At 45.8% G+C, this 15,223-nt stretch overlaps 1 protein-coding gene across 1 annotated transcript in view; it reads right to left on the bottom strand.

Moving 5' to 3' along the window:
- Positions 1–15,223, bottom strand: part of DRC11 (dynein regulatory complex subunit 11) — a 952,572-nt gene that overhangs the window by 864,817 nt on the left and 72,532 nt on the right. The window contains exon 2 of the mRNA XM_085645096.1: positions 2,105–2,432. Within this exon, the coding sequence (XP_085501222.1) occupies positions 2,105–2,432 (328 nt within the window). The remainder of the gene's footprint in view (positions 1–2,104; positions 2,433–15,223) is intronic.

Below are 15,223 nucleotides of genomic sequence, written 5' to 3'. Positions count from 1 at the left end.
TGTGTGGTCTAGTGAGCGAGTAAGGTAAGAATGCAGGAGGAGTGATTCAAAAGATCTCCCTAGGGTTGGCTAACACGGAACATTTGGCAGAAGCATTTTGAGGAGGTGCTTTCTAGTTTTAGTAGTGTGGTCTTGCAGATCAGGCCTATGAAGATGTATGCTGTAGTGGGCAGTGTGCTGTTTAGCACAGAAGCTGTGGTCTAGTGGAAGTTGTGACATCTAGCAGGGTTGGTAAGTGCAATCAAGTGCAGGACATGCAGTGTAGCAGTAACGCTGTAGACTGTGCTCCAGTGAAGAAAGTTGTAGGTCTACTAGAAAAGGAGCTGTCAATAGCCTAGATAATGTGATCTGACTGAAGTAGTGTGTTCCATTTCAAAATGAGTGATTCTGTGTCAGGTGTGATCTAACTGAGGATGCCATTTGCAGAGGAGATATAGTCGTGTAAGAAGTGTGGTCTAGGTAAGTAAACATCATCTAGTGAAGACGTTGTGGCCTAGTCAAAAGGAAAGTCTAATTGATGTAGTGTGATCTAGTCAAATATATGGACTCATGGACTGCATGTAATCTGCAAGACAAAGGGGCAACCTAGTGGAGGAGGTGTGGTCCATTGCAAGAGGTGTGGTCTAATGGTGTAGCTTAATCCGCCATTCATTTGTACAAAAAGTGCAGGGCCCAATGTTTTTCTTTGAAGCATGCCACTGGTACTGCTAAACCATGGAGTTGCTCACTACCAAATCCTCCTATTCTTGATTCCACCTCCTGCCCCTTTCTTCCACCATCCTCCTCTTCTTTTCTCTTTATCTCACTTCTGCAGTTCCTTTTTCCTCCTTGCTTTCTCTCTTTGTTTCTGTTTTCTATCTTTACTGTGCTCATTCTTTCTTCCCTTTCTACCTTGCTCTGGGTTAAAGTTTGACAATGGAAAATACGTTCCAGTCCCTAAAATGAGCTTCTGGTGCCAACTCGCACTGACAACCATTAACACAAATTTATCACTCTGATTAGTTTAGTTTGGGTGCTATTTAGAGGCAGAAAAGGTCCAGAAAGTGGGATGAGGGCCAGGAAATTGATCATGCAAACATGTACAGCCATGTAGAGGTGTGATCTCGATGTAGGTCTGTGTGCTTTTTTGTGAGAAGTATAATTTGAGGTATATTTTAAAACTGTGTATAGTAGAAAATTTGTTTTTTGTGGAGAAGACATGGATATAGTCTGCTGTCTGTGTAGACCAGAAATATTAATGTTACATAGGCTGTGTGGCTTAGTGGAGGAGGTTTAGTGATAAAGAAGTCTGTTCTAGAGGCTAATATGATCTGTGGTTTGAAAGTATGGTCTATGGCAGGGTTCTCCAAAGTCGGTCCTAGAGGACCGGATCAATGCCAGATTTTTAGCATATCCCCGTTTAGATAAATCTAGCTATCTTAAAGATCTGGAATGGATCCGGCCCTCCAGGACTGACTTTGGAGAACCCTGGTCTATGGGAAGATGTATAGCTACATGATCTGGAATTAAAAGAACAATTGCTGACAAATAACCCTGCTACTCTAGGATTTTGGATTAATGTTCTTCCTTCCACTGCTATTGGCAGTAAGAAAATCATTAATTTGCATGCAATGTACCTGGAGCCGCCATCTATATCGTGGTTCATGTTGTAAGCACTTGAAAGCCACATATGAAATTAGACATAGTAAGTTATAAAATCAGAGGAAGGTATTTTCTGCGAGCCACTTTGGCCATTAACCAATGGACTGTCATTTTATACAACATTTACTTAAGTGAACAAGGCACTGTTATCTATGTATCACCTCACATTAACAATAGCATATCAAGGAGGTCACTAGGATCAATAAAAATGGACATTGCCCTGATTGTTATTACTCTCATTGGTCTCAGGCCCGTTAGTATTACACAGTCACAATTAGATTATCCATATTACCATCGAAGGCCTCTAATTGGGCTAGGATATTCACAAACCTCAAGCACTAAGTTGCAGAACCCTTAGGGGTCTGCAGCACTACGCCAGGGCAATCAGGCACTAGATTTACTACCCAGACTCTTTGCCCCTTCTTCTAAGCTTTATTATTCAGCAGATTGGAAGGATACTCACTGGGCTCATCTTGAAATCCTGCAAGATGTCATCAAAGTAATGGAACTCAGACATCTCCAGCTCCACCATCTCATTCTTCAACTCGAGGATGCGCCCCATCACCCCATCTAGCACTAGGCGGATCACTCGACGCTTCTGCGGGTGTGTTATTTGGTCGTAGGCAGTTTCCAGGCTGCGAAAGATCTGAACATACTTGATGTAGAAGGTGGCCAGCATCTGAAATATCACCAGGCGGTCCTTTTGAGGCTTTGCGGGCTTGTCTGAGGCTTCCTGTTGGAGCAGTTGCCCCAGGGCCTCCTGTGCTTCCACCCATATTTTATTATAGGTGCTGCAAGAAAGAAGTGGGAAACCTTACTATGTGATCTGGTGTTGTAAAAACTTTGACCAGCTCCAACTAGCCCTTAGCAACCAAGAGCCCACATTTTCAATGAGATAAGATTGAAAGCCACTCATCCAGTAACTGGAAAGTTACCCATCAATATTTAAAGATATTCACTTATTTAATAATTAGAGACAGCAATCCACCATAAAACCAGAGAAATAGTCAACCGTCCAGAAATCAGCGAGAGTAGTCCAAATTCAAATTATCCATACACAAATTAGAGACCATGTCTCATGCACAGCCAAGAGTCAAGGAATCAAGAAATGATAGCTATACACTCATCCAGAAACTGGAGAGAGTACATCATGCCTTTTTCAAAGACAAAATGCCTACAGAGAAATCTATGACATTCACACATCCAAAAAAAAAGAATTGCTTTTCCATGAATCAGATGCAACCATCCACACAGAAAGCCAAGACAATTTATTGATTTCTTTTCAGTAGGTTGTAGAAATGTCATCAGAAATAATGTGCAAAGGAACATTGGAGAGAAATAGGCTAAGTGTGAATAGTTGACATAAACCAAAATGTAAGTAGTATTATGAGGGTCAATGAGGTCTACGTGTCACTGAGAAGCAAAGGCAATACTCGACAATAGAAAATAATGTTTTAACCTACAATGACATACATATTTACACTGTGCAAATGAATAATTACATTGTGATCACATTTTACTTTCCAGTAGTAGGAGATGACTCTTTAGGGCTATACTGATGTAGTGGTGTAATGTGCACGCTAGGATGTCTGGGGTAAGTGAGTTCCATTTAAGGGGTCTCAGGAGGTAAAGTCTGCAAAACCTAGATGCAGCACATTGAGGTCCTAGTATGAGTCGGAGATTTAAATTAGTCAATCATAGTTTAGGCACAGGAGTATAGTGGGTTGGGTAGTTATTGAGGTAATCAGGAGATACATTATGTACAGTCAATGTTAGTAATTAGAAGAGATTCCTTTTCTAGCTTACAGCCAGCCCCCTTGATAATGAGAGACTGAAGTGGGTGTGTTTTGGGGAGTTTCTATAATATTCTAGTAGTAAAGTTGAGAACTTTGCTCAGTGGCAGGAAAGACTATGAGAGATCCACTAGTAAACTATTACATAAGGCACTGTTGCTTCTTACTTGGGAGTTGGTCTATGCTTTGTATTTCTGAAATGAATGGTCAGATCTTATGTATATTTTGAACTTAGTAGTGAATAGCAGTCGTGGGGATAAAATTGAAAAGTGCATGGCCAGGCCGAATAGAATGTCAAATTTTCAGGTAGAGTGGTGAAGGTTAGTGAGTCAGGTGAACAGTGTCTGAGAGATACAGGTGTGTGTTAATCTGGAAAATACAGTTACTCTGCTGTTGATGATTTCAGCATGAGGGAATATAATTCATCCAGCGCGGTTCAATCAATCAATCACAGGTTTGTAAAGCGTGACAACTCACCCAAAAGGGTCTCAAGGTTCCTGGGAGGGGGGGAGAAGCAGGTCCATTGAAGCGCTGTGGTTCAGCCGAAGAGTCAGGCCTTGAGGTCCTTCCTGAATTGAGGCAGTGGAGGTGATTGACTGGGGTGGAGAGGCAAGGTGTTCCAGGTCTTTACTGCAAGGTAGGAGAAGGGTCTTGCGCATACGTGGGACGGCAGCCAGGGCCAGTTGGGGGGAGCAGAGGTCTAGTGAGTATGTGGAATGCGAGGTGGTTGTTGAGGTACGTCTGTCCCATGTCATGTAGGGCTTTGCAGGTGTGTTTGAGGAGCTTGAATGTGATTCTTTTGCTGACTGGGAGCCAGTGGTGGTCTCTTAGGTGGCTGGTGATGTGGTTGCGGCAGGGGATGTTGAGGATGTTTCTGGTAGAGGCGTTCTGCATGTTCTGGAGTTTCTTCAGGAGCGTCTGAGTGATGCCGGCATAGAGTGCGTTGCTGACGAGAGCATGGGTGACCATCTTTCTGGACTCATGGGGATCCATTTGAAGATCTTTCGGAAAAGGGGTATTGTATGGACACAGGATGATGAGATGGCATTGATCTGGCAGCTCATGGTGAGTGAGGAGTCCAGGATGATGCCGTGGTTCCGCGCGTGGTCTGTTAGTGTGGGGGAGGTTTGAAGTGCTGCGCGCCACCAGGACTCATCCCAGGTATTGGGGGCAGAGCCCATGATGAGGACTTCGGCCTTCTCTGAGTTGAGCTTGAGGCAGCTATTCTTCATCCAGGCAGCAATAGCCTTCATTCCGTCAAGAAAGTTGTTCTTGGCAACTGTTGGTTTGTTAGTGGGGGAGAGAATAAGCCGGGTGTCGTGGGCGTAGGAGACGATATTGAGTTTGTGGTTCCCGATGATGGCTCCAAGCGGGCCATGTAGTTGTTGAAAAGCTTCGAGCTCAGGGAGGAGCCCTGAGGCACTCCGCAGCTGATCTCTGTGGGTTTTGAGAGAAATAGAGGTAGGCTGAGTCTCCGTGTTCAACCGGTGAGGAAGGAGCAGATCTATTCCAGGGCTTTGTTGCGGAATGCCGGCGTTGTGGAGTCATGTTTATACGGTGCGGTAAGAGACAGTACTGAAGGCAACCGAGAGGTCCAGGAGAATGAGGGCTGCTGTGTCACCTCGCTGAGAAGGGCACGGTCATCGTCTGTGGCGGTGAGGAGGGTGGTCTTGGTTGGGCCTGGGCTAAATTTCCGTTCCGCTCGCGGAAATTGCGATAATTTGACATTTTCGCTTTCCGCGGAGAGCGCGAAAATGTCAAAATTTCCGCATTCCGCAGCTTAGCGATAATTTGGTTCTTGCTCGCGCTGTAAAATAATACATTCTCGCGCGCGCGCGATCGCCTTACCTGAATCCCCGCGTTCGCCGACAAGTTTTCCCGATCCGGTCGCGTTCTCCACGAGATGTTGGATTGTTGGTAGCCATTTGCGCTGTCTCGCGACAGTTCGCGCCCGCAGTAACGTCAAACGTCGCACGATCACGTCTTTCTTCTCGCGATCATGCACCGCGAGAAGAGTGAAAACAAGATGGCCGCACCCGCAAGCAACCGCATGGGTAAGTTGGCGAGCCGCGAACACGCAGAAAATACCGCGAACGGGCGGGAAAAAAACTTCCGCATCTTCGAGATATTTCCGCGTGTTTGCGGAGATTTTAAACATTTTCGCGATAATTTGCGAAAGTCGCTTTCGCAAATTCCGCCCACCCCTAGTCTTGGAGCTGTGTTTGCTCCGGAAGCAGGATTGTGAGAGGTCCAGGCGGTGGGTTGCTTCGATGAACTCTAAAAAGTCGGGCCTTGATGACATTCTCGATGACCTTGGCTGGGAAGGGGAGAAGCATGATGGCTCTGACGTTTTTGAGGTCTGTCAGGTCGGCAGAGGGTTTCTTCAGCGTTGATCTCTGCATGTTTCCAGTCTGCCAGGAAGGTGGTGGAGTTGATGGAGCAGTTGATGGTGCGGCAGAGTTTGGGGGCAATGGTGATGCCTGCTCTGTTGAAGATGTGATGTGGGCAGGGGTCCAAGGGTGTTCTGGAGTGAATGCTCTTTATGATCTTGAAGGTGTTGTTCTCTGTGAGGGTCTTGGGTATTGAAGCTGTCAAGGCTGTCATATATCCCCCTTTTCTTGTGGTGGAAGTAGGTGCTGAGGTTGTTGCAGAGGTCCTGGGAAGGGGGGATGTTTGCTTTCTTTGTGCTGGGCCTGGCGAATTCTATGATCAAGGCGAAACGTTTCTTGCTGTTTAGTGTGTTGGCGTTGACCCTTTCTTGTAGGGCTACTTTCTTTGCTGTTCTCATGAGGTGGTGGTGTGCGTTGACAGTGGTCTTGAAGGCTGAGAGGTCTTCTGGACTCATGACGGGCAAAAGCGAACTAGCTGGCTTTCCTGTTGTGTTGTTTGTTTGGGGCTTTCTTCATGGGAGCCAAGAAGTCGGCTCAGCCAGAGATCCATCGGTGGAGGTTGTGGGCTGCGGTGTTGCATCTGTGGATGTCGGTAGAGGGGTTTCGCTGAGGGTGCTGGTTAGCTGTTCTTCGGTGACATTGTTCCAGCTTCTACGAGGGTAGTGGTGGGTGTGGTGGTGTACGGTGGATTTGGTGATGGCAAATTGGACGCTGCAGTGGTCGGTCAACTGGAGTTTGGTGGTTTGGCTGGGTCGAGCATGTGTCCTGCTGAGTGGCTTGGGGAGGTGACCAGTTGTTTGAAGCCAACGGTGGCGAGGCTTCCCAGCAGGGACAAGGTGTTTTTGTTGTTGGGGTTGTCCAGGTGAAAGTTGAGGTGCCACAGAGGATTTAGTCTGTGGAGGCGAGAGTGTGGGATGCGATGAAGTCAATGATGGAATTGCTGGAGGGTGGACGAGGTCTGGAGGGTCTGTAGATGAGATTGCCATGGAGGGTGGTGTTCGGGTTGGTCTGAGCCTGGAAGTGGAGGTGCTACATATTGGCTGAGAGGTTGTCTGCATGGGTGGTAGGTAAAAAGGGTGCTTTTGTGTACAATGGCGACTCCTCTCCCCAGTTTGTTGATGCGGTCTATATAGATGATCTTGTAGCCATCCGGTATAGTGGTGGCGATGTCCGGGGTGGATGTGGGGTTCATCCAGGTTTTCATGAGGAAGGTGATGTCGGTGTCGATGGAGTCAAGCAGGTCCCAGATCTCCACGGCGTCTTTGTGGTGTTTAGCAGGATGCAGTTGAGGCAGCCGGGTCTGTTTTTGTCGGTCTGGAGGTGGGTGGGCTGGTGTGCAGTGGCAGGTGATGGTGTGGCCACAGTTCCGACAGGAAAAAGGGCCTTGCGTGTCCATTGGTGATGTCTGGTGGCAGGCAGTGAGGCCTCCGGTGTTGAGAGCATGGAGGTTAGTGGTGGATGGTCTGAAAAGCAGGGTCCAGGGTGCTGGGCACGGTACAGGCACAAACAGTCTTGCCTTTGGCGGTGCGGCTGCGCAGCAACCGCCATAAGTAGTGTGAAGGGGAGGTCTGTGTGCAGAAGCAGAAAAAGAGCAGAAAAACCAAAAAAGAGTAAAAACTGAAACAGAGAAGGAAAAACGAAAAAATAGATTAGAAGGCAGAGAGACAGAGGGCAGAGCAGTGGCAGAGCAGAGAAGCTTTCCATTGGACCACCAGGGATGAGGTGCAGGCGGGTGCCTGCGAGTGGAGGAGGCCCTCGAATTCTGACCAGCAAGAGTTAGGAGCAGCAGCTACTTTGGCAGAGCTATTTGAGAAGTGAAGCACCTCACTGACAGTCAGTGAGATTGTGTTTAACAGTAAGACAGCTGTTTAAGCGTTTCTGGAGATGGGGTGAGAGAGTTGAAATTTTGAAAAACTATCTGGGTGTCATCTGCCTATGGATGTATGTCGTTACAACGCACACTTTTACAACGCATGCACTTACAACGCATTTTTTACAACGCACAATCCATTACAACGCATGACATTACAACGCATGACACTATAACGCATTTTTAAAAACTACCTTTACAACGCATTTCCATTACAACGCATACTACCATTACAACGCATACCATTACAACGCATAATATTAAATTGCATTTAAGGTAAGTATTAGTTAAATTGCATTTAAGGTAAGTATTAGATAGTATAGGGGTAAAAATTACTTTTCTAACTCCAGGGGGTGAAACAGTAGGGTAAGTGTTGGATAGTATAGGGGTAAAAATTACTATTCTAACTCCAAGGGGTGCAACAGTAGGGTAAGTGTTGGATAGTGTAGGGGTAAAAATTACTATTCTAACTCCAGGGGGTGCAACAGTAGGGTAAGTGTTGGATAGTATAGGGGTAAAAATTACTATTCTAACTCCAGGGGGTGCAACAGTAGGGTAAGTGTTGGATAGTATAGGGGTAAAAATTACTATTCTAACTCCAGGGGGTGCAACAGTAGGGTAAATGTTGGATAGTATAGGGGGAAAAATTACTATTCTAACTCCAGTGGGTGCAACAGTAGGGTAAGTGTTGGATAGTATAGGGGTAAAAATTACTATTCTAACTCCAGGGGGTGCAACAGTAGGGTAAGTGTTGGATATTATAGGGGTGAAAATTACTATTCTAACTCCAGGGGATGCAACAGTAGGGTAAGTGTTGGATAGTATAGGGGTAAAAATTACTATTCTAACTTCAGGGGGTGCAACAGTAGGGTAAGTGTTGGATAGTATAGGGGTAAAAATGACTATTCTAACTCCAGGGGGTGCAACAGTAGGGTAAGTGTTGGATAGTATAGGGGTAAAAATTACTATTCTAACTCCAGGGGGTGCAACAGTAGGGTAAGTGTTGGATAGTATAGGGGTAAAAATAACTATTCTAACTCCAGGGGGTGCAACAGTAGGGTAAATGTTGGATAGTATAGGGGTAAAAATTACTAATACTTACCTTAAATGCAATTTAACTAATACTTACCTTAAATGCAATTTAATATTATGCGTTGTAATGGTATGCGTTGTAATGGTAGTATGCGTTGTAATGGAATGCGTTGTAAAGGTAGTTTTTAAAAATGCGTTGTAGTGTCATGCGTTGTAATGTCATGCGTTGTAATGGATTGTGCGTTGTAAAAAATGCGTTGTAAGAGTAGTGCGTTGTAAAAGTTGCGTTGTAAAGGTTGTTCCCCTCTGCCTATAGTTGGTAAGAAAAGCCATATGAGAAGATGCTATCACCAAGAGAGGCGGTGAAGAGGCAGAAAGAAGGAGGGCTCAGTACTTTTCATTAGAAGACTCCTGCTGGCTCTTTCTTGCATGCATTACTGCACAGCAGCTGTACTTTAAGTATGAAGGTACAGCTGATGTGCAGTAATGCATGCAAGAAAGGGCCAGCAGGAGTTTTAAAACATGCAGTAAAGTACAAGGTGCTGCTATTGCCAAGGAATCAGTGACAATGATCCCTCAAATTTAGAGATGGTCTGTGATCCAGTAATCAGCTATGGCGACCCCACGTCCTAGAAATCACAAACCTCTCCATAAATTAATGAGTAACAGTCTATTACAATCCAGATCAGAAAGAAACAGCCACTAATAGATAAATAAAATAGATGCATCCATGCACAAGCAGAGCCAGTCACCCGTCTACAAACACAGTTACTGATTCGGAAAGCAGGCACATCAAAATGTAGAGGTAGTTTCACTTGCAGTTCTTTTTAAAGTGCATGTACTAGTATCAGACCCTTCTGTGCAGCTGATTTCGTTTTTAAAAGAAACAAAAATGACATATGCGTTTTCCTAGAATCATATTTATTCCAGAGTGAAAATAAACATTTTAGATTTCAGGAATCGCGCACGACTTAGCCAGTAGAGCTACTGTAGACAGTGCCAGCATGGTCATGCTGTATGAATTGCCAAACTGGGTTTGAAGTTGTATCAGCTAGTAGTCCCTTATTATGCATCCCAAAAAGTAAGCTTGCGAGTGAGAGGAAAGACTAGGTTCACGATGGTCCTGCCTGTGCCGGTGCTAGTGCCTGCATTGTGGTTTTAACCAGCTCTTAATAACAAGGGGGTAGGATGATACAAGATACCAGGGGCCTCATTTATGACATTACTGGTTGAAAACAGCGGTGCAACACTTTTCAGTGCGCCCTCCTTACGACACCATGGATGCGCCATATTTACAGTACAGTGCTCCATGTCGCAAGGATTGACCAGGTACCTAAGGAATCCTGACGTATCTGGTGGTGCAGTAATGACACATTGCTAGAGTGTGTCGCAAAACAGACACAACTTAATCAATGTGTCATTGCATATGGGCGATTCCCATTTAAAAGGGCCCGCGTCAGTCCTTTCGCTTGCTGTGAAGTAGGCATAAGGATTTGAAACAGTGAACCCATATAAGTGGTGCAGTGAAATCTCAGAGGTTTCACTGTGTCACTTCTATGAGCCTTTTTTATGGGGGAACGCCCCCCTGCATACATTATAGCTGACACAGGTATAATGTAGCACATGGGTTTACAAAGTGACACATCTGCCTAGATATGTCACTTTGTAAGTATGGTGCAGTGCGGCGCATTGTTCACGCCACAGCAGCGTCACAAAAAAGTGACGCAACGGTGGCATAAGGCCTCCTAAATAAGGCCCAAGCTTTGTTTTAGGAATGAAAGCCCAATGCTCTATGAACTATCAGTCCATCCAGCCCCTTGTCTTTATATCTCGACTGACCCTTTGAGTTTTTCCCAGCAGTACGCATATCTATGTCCTCAGTGGAGATGATCAAGGGACTTTAATGTTACTTCACCAGCTGCTCACCATGTTTTATTGAAGTATGAATCCACCCAAAGTGTGTCTTCACCCATTGTAGAGTGTGCAGACTGACCCGGCAGAGCATGCTGTGGAGAGACTGTGTGTTGGTTGCAGGGAAACAGCTCCTACAGCACAAATGGAAATTTCCCTTCATCTTGCCCTCATGCTGGTCGACGTAACATCCATCAGTTAGCGCCCTTCCCTCCCTGCAGCAGCCCTATATACCATTATTAGCCTCCTTTCAAGCCAAGCACTGATACATAACACACAAGTATTGACATGAACAAGTATTGCGGCCCTCACAGCTCAGTCTGTAGATCTGCTCAGATTTAGCTGACCTCTGCATGTGATATCTGCCCTGTCACTCTTGAATATCATATTCGTGATATCTTCTGCGGCATTCCCCTTCATCCTACTTTATGGGCTATCGGGAAACAGGAGAAGCTTTGTTCATTTTGTGTCCACCTCTGGAAAGCGTAAGATCAAAGCCTGTAAAGAATGTCTTTACATTTGTTGGCTTGGTTTAGGGTCTGTAAATCTACTTCTCCGACTTTATTGTGCATGAGATCTCATTACAGATAAATAGTGCATCCTTGAACCAATAGATTGCATTAGTCCTACCTTCTGGAGAAGTTCAGCAGTATCATATGAGAGGACCGAGACTTTCCAAGCTGCTGTTTCCCCCATCACTGGGAACCCTCCATGAACACTGGGGAAGGCCCTGTTGCTGTGACGTGCCCTGAAAGAAAAGGAGGCTGTACTGCCTGGTGTGTGAGGAGGAATTGAGCCCTGTCCAGCAGGACACAGGCAATGTCCTGCGGAGTGGAGCTTGCGTGGGGATGGTCTGAGGAAGTGAGTCTCAAAGGAGCTGTTGAGCCTCTGCAGCCCATCTGGTCTCAACTATACCAATACCACTGCAATGGGCATTCCAGACTCATAAATAGAGTGGGTATCTTTCATCATTCTGACATTTCCACCTAAACCTTCAACAAAGATAGACATATTTTAACACATTTGTATCATTCCAACAAAATGCCTGTTCCTTTACTTTGAATTCCCATGTATGGTAAAGAGGGATCATACTAAACTCCATAGACGTGAGCAGCTACAGGGATTCCAGAAAACATGCAATCTCTGTTTCATAAGATAACCATTTTCATGATCACCCTTCTTATTTCAAGTACAAACCCTTAAAGTGCAAGCACTATACAACTCCACCGTTCACATGACTTCTTCCCTGTCCCAGACTTTCTTAATGGCAGACGCAGCATAAACGCAGCATAGACGCATACAGCAGGTGTGCTGCTAGAAAATGCAAAGGCAAGCTCATCTCCACACATCCACACCCCATTCGAGCCCAGCGCCAGGACCCTTGTTCTCCGACGACCCACCTCAGTCTTACATGCTAATTGGGCACAGACCTCCACACCCTAAACACCGGACAACCTTCCAGGTGCTGCACTTGAGCCTCCACCACTGGCACTCAAAGCACATTCTCCTGCACTGCCTGCCACTTCTCATGCGCATCTCCCCAACCGCATCCCTGCCCCTCACCATATGCATGCGACCAAAACCACACAACACTCCTATAAACAACACCCATCCCACCCTGATATGCCTCCTCTTTAACACCTGCACTCTCATCACATACACCATTGAAGTTTGGGACCTCCTGCACAAACTCTTCCCAGACCTTCTATTCGTGGCAGAGGCCTGGCTCAACCCGACATCACAGTAGCCATCCCCCTACGGCTTCAAGTCTGTAACACAAGAGAGAGTCTGCAAACTCAAAGGAGGACTGGCCATTGTCTACAAAGAAAACATCCACAGCTCCATCACATCAGCAAACTCCAGTGACTGAGTTGAAACAGCACCAACAATGCTAAAGAAATATTCTCCATAGTTAAGGACTTCACCTCCCTCACCACCAGCACAACAGTCACTTAATCACAGGAACAATGCACCTAGCTCTCCCAATACATCAGAGACAAAAGCTGCACCACATACTTTGCTCCCAACTGGACCTGTTCACTCTTGATGCCCTCCAACTCGATAACATAAACACTCCAGATAATCCTATGACCTGTTGGCCCACCATCGCCTAGATGGAAAGCGCCACCATGATGCTCTCCATCCACTCAGGAGACCATCAGATTCCTGCCCTCACTTTCTCTTCACTAATAGACTCAACCCCTCCTCCACCACCCTTCACCTGACACTCAACAACTCCCTCACCTATCTGGATACCTGGAAACATGTCACCATACTACCTCTCCTGAAGAAACCTTCAGCGGACCTGAAGATTCGGCCAAACTACAGACCGATCTTTCTGCTTGCCCACGCCGGCTAAAGTATTAAAAACTTGTCAAAAAATGACTGGCTGGCAATTTCAACAACAATCTCCTGAGCCCATCTCAATCTGGATTCAGGTCGAATCACAGGAGAGAGACCGCCCTCATTCCCGCGACTGGCAATATCTGTCTTATCATGGACAGAGAAGACACAGTGGTACTCACCCTGCTTAAACTCTTTGCTATGTTTGACACTGTCTCTCACATTACCCTTACCCAACGTCTCCATGAAACAACATATGCAGGCCTACTCTCTGATTGATCAGCTCCTCAATCAATGTGCACACTCAATCTGTAAACCTTATATCCTCAGTTACTGCGAACCTGATCTGCGGAGTCTCCTACAGACCCTTGTTCAGCCCCGTACTGTTGAATGTTTACATGGCACTGGGCACCAACATCTCCCGAGAGCATTGTATAATCATCATTTGATATACAGACGACACTCAGCTCATTCTCTACCTCACAGACCACTCCTCCAACAGCCAGAAGTTCACCACTTGCATGTCTAAAGTTACCAACTGGATTAAGACACACTAACTGAAGCTCTGCTATGACAAGATGGAAGTTTTACTCTTCAGCAAAGATACCTCACTCTGGACTTCAGCCTGGGGGCTTTCCGAACTAGGACTGACACACAACCTGTTAATCCAAGCCAGGAACCTAGGGATAGCTAAGGATAATCAAATCATGATGACCAACCAGATCAACATGGTCACCTCCTCCTGCTTCCACCCCTTCAAGCTCCACAGACAAATCTTCAGATGGCTCCCTCTCAACACCCAAGAACTGTCACACAGTCCCTGAGCACCAGCAAGCAGTACTACAGAAATGCACTATATGTTGTCATCACCACACAACTCACCATGAGACCCCAGACCATTTAAAACGGAGCAGACAGAATAACTCCCACTCCGCAATTACATTTCTACGCGTCTCAAAGACCTCCACTGGCTCTAGAGTCCACAAACGTGCACTCTTCAAGCTCCTCACACATACATGCAAAGCCCTGGCCAATCGAGGCCCTGCATTCATGAACAACTTCCACACACGACCAGAAAACTCTGCTCAGCTGGCCTCCTTCTCACCCACATTCCCCTCAACCGAACAGCCAGAGTCAGTAGGCGCAAAATCTTGTACCTGGCCGAAAAAGCATGAAACAACCTTCCACAGACCATCAAAGCCACCATCACAGCCCTTCAGTTTCGTAAGAAACTGAAAAAACATGGCTTTTCTAATAGGCCCCAGCCAAAGCTGCACCCCTTCTTAGGCGCCAGAGTACACCCCCATGGGTGTCATACAAATAAACATAAAATAACAACATGGAAAGGGCCAAAACTTTCTCATTTTTTTGTTGCCCTTCATTGAATTATCCTACATTTCCTATATATACATCAAGACCTGTGCTTTTCGAAAGATACCGAGCTGTCTACAGATTTAATTTATTGACTGTGATCATTATGGCAAACTGTATCTGATTTAAAGACCCACCTTCAGCCCCTTCAGTAAGCATTGATTGCCCTGCTTACCTACCCTTGGGGAGTAACATGGCTATCCAATATGAGTGCAGAAGTATAAGAGTTCTAGGGACATCAGTTGTGTACAAAATCAGCCTCCTCATATAAGACACAGTGGCTCCAGGACTCAGAACAACATAGCCCTGTGGCATTTTATGTACAAGACAACTGAAAATGAATTTAGCTATGAAGAACATGGAAGACATTTTAAGACAAGAGTTTGGGAATATTGGGGCAGGAAAGGGAGAGTTGTCTTTTTCTGTAGACTTATGTCTTGAGCCAAAGATGCCCATATGTCAGTACCTATTATCTGCACCATGACAGGCTGATAGAGTAAAGCACTGATGTGTAGAGCTGAAGCCAGAGGGTACTCAGACAGTCTGGGCCTTTATCTTGGAAATTAGAGACCTGTGTGATGGGAGGGAGTGATTACAAAGGAACCTTGGACACCAAACAGGATTCCACAGCAGATAGGAAGGGTGATTTAGGACAATACCCAACGCCCATACACCGACTGCGCCAAACCCTAAATCTGCCCACGGAGGGGAGGGATAATATAAACCCAGACGGAGGGGTCAGTTCTAAATCTTTTCTGCACACTTTCTACTGTAGTGTGCATACAGCTGCCTTCTCTCCTGGCTGTGTGAATATTAGCCTGATGACAGGGCACTTCAGTACCATTCATGCATGTAGTTCAACAATCTCCTTC

The sequence above is a fragment of the Triturus cristatus genome, chromosome 3_1 (genome assembly GCF_964204655.1).
Source record: "Triturus cristatus chromosome 3_1, aTriCri1.1, whole genome shotgun sequence".
Lineage (NCBI taxonomy): Eukaryota > Metazoa > Chordata > Amphibia > Caudata > Salamandridae > Triturus > Triturus cristatus.
Note: the sequence above shows the minus strand (reverse complement) of the source record. Positions and strands in the feature narration are given on the sequence as shown.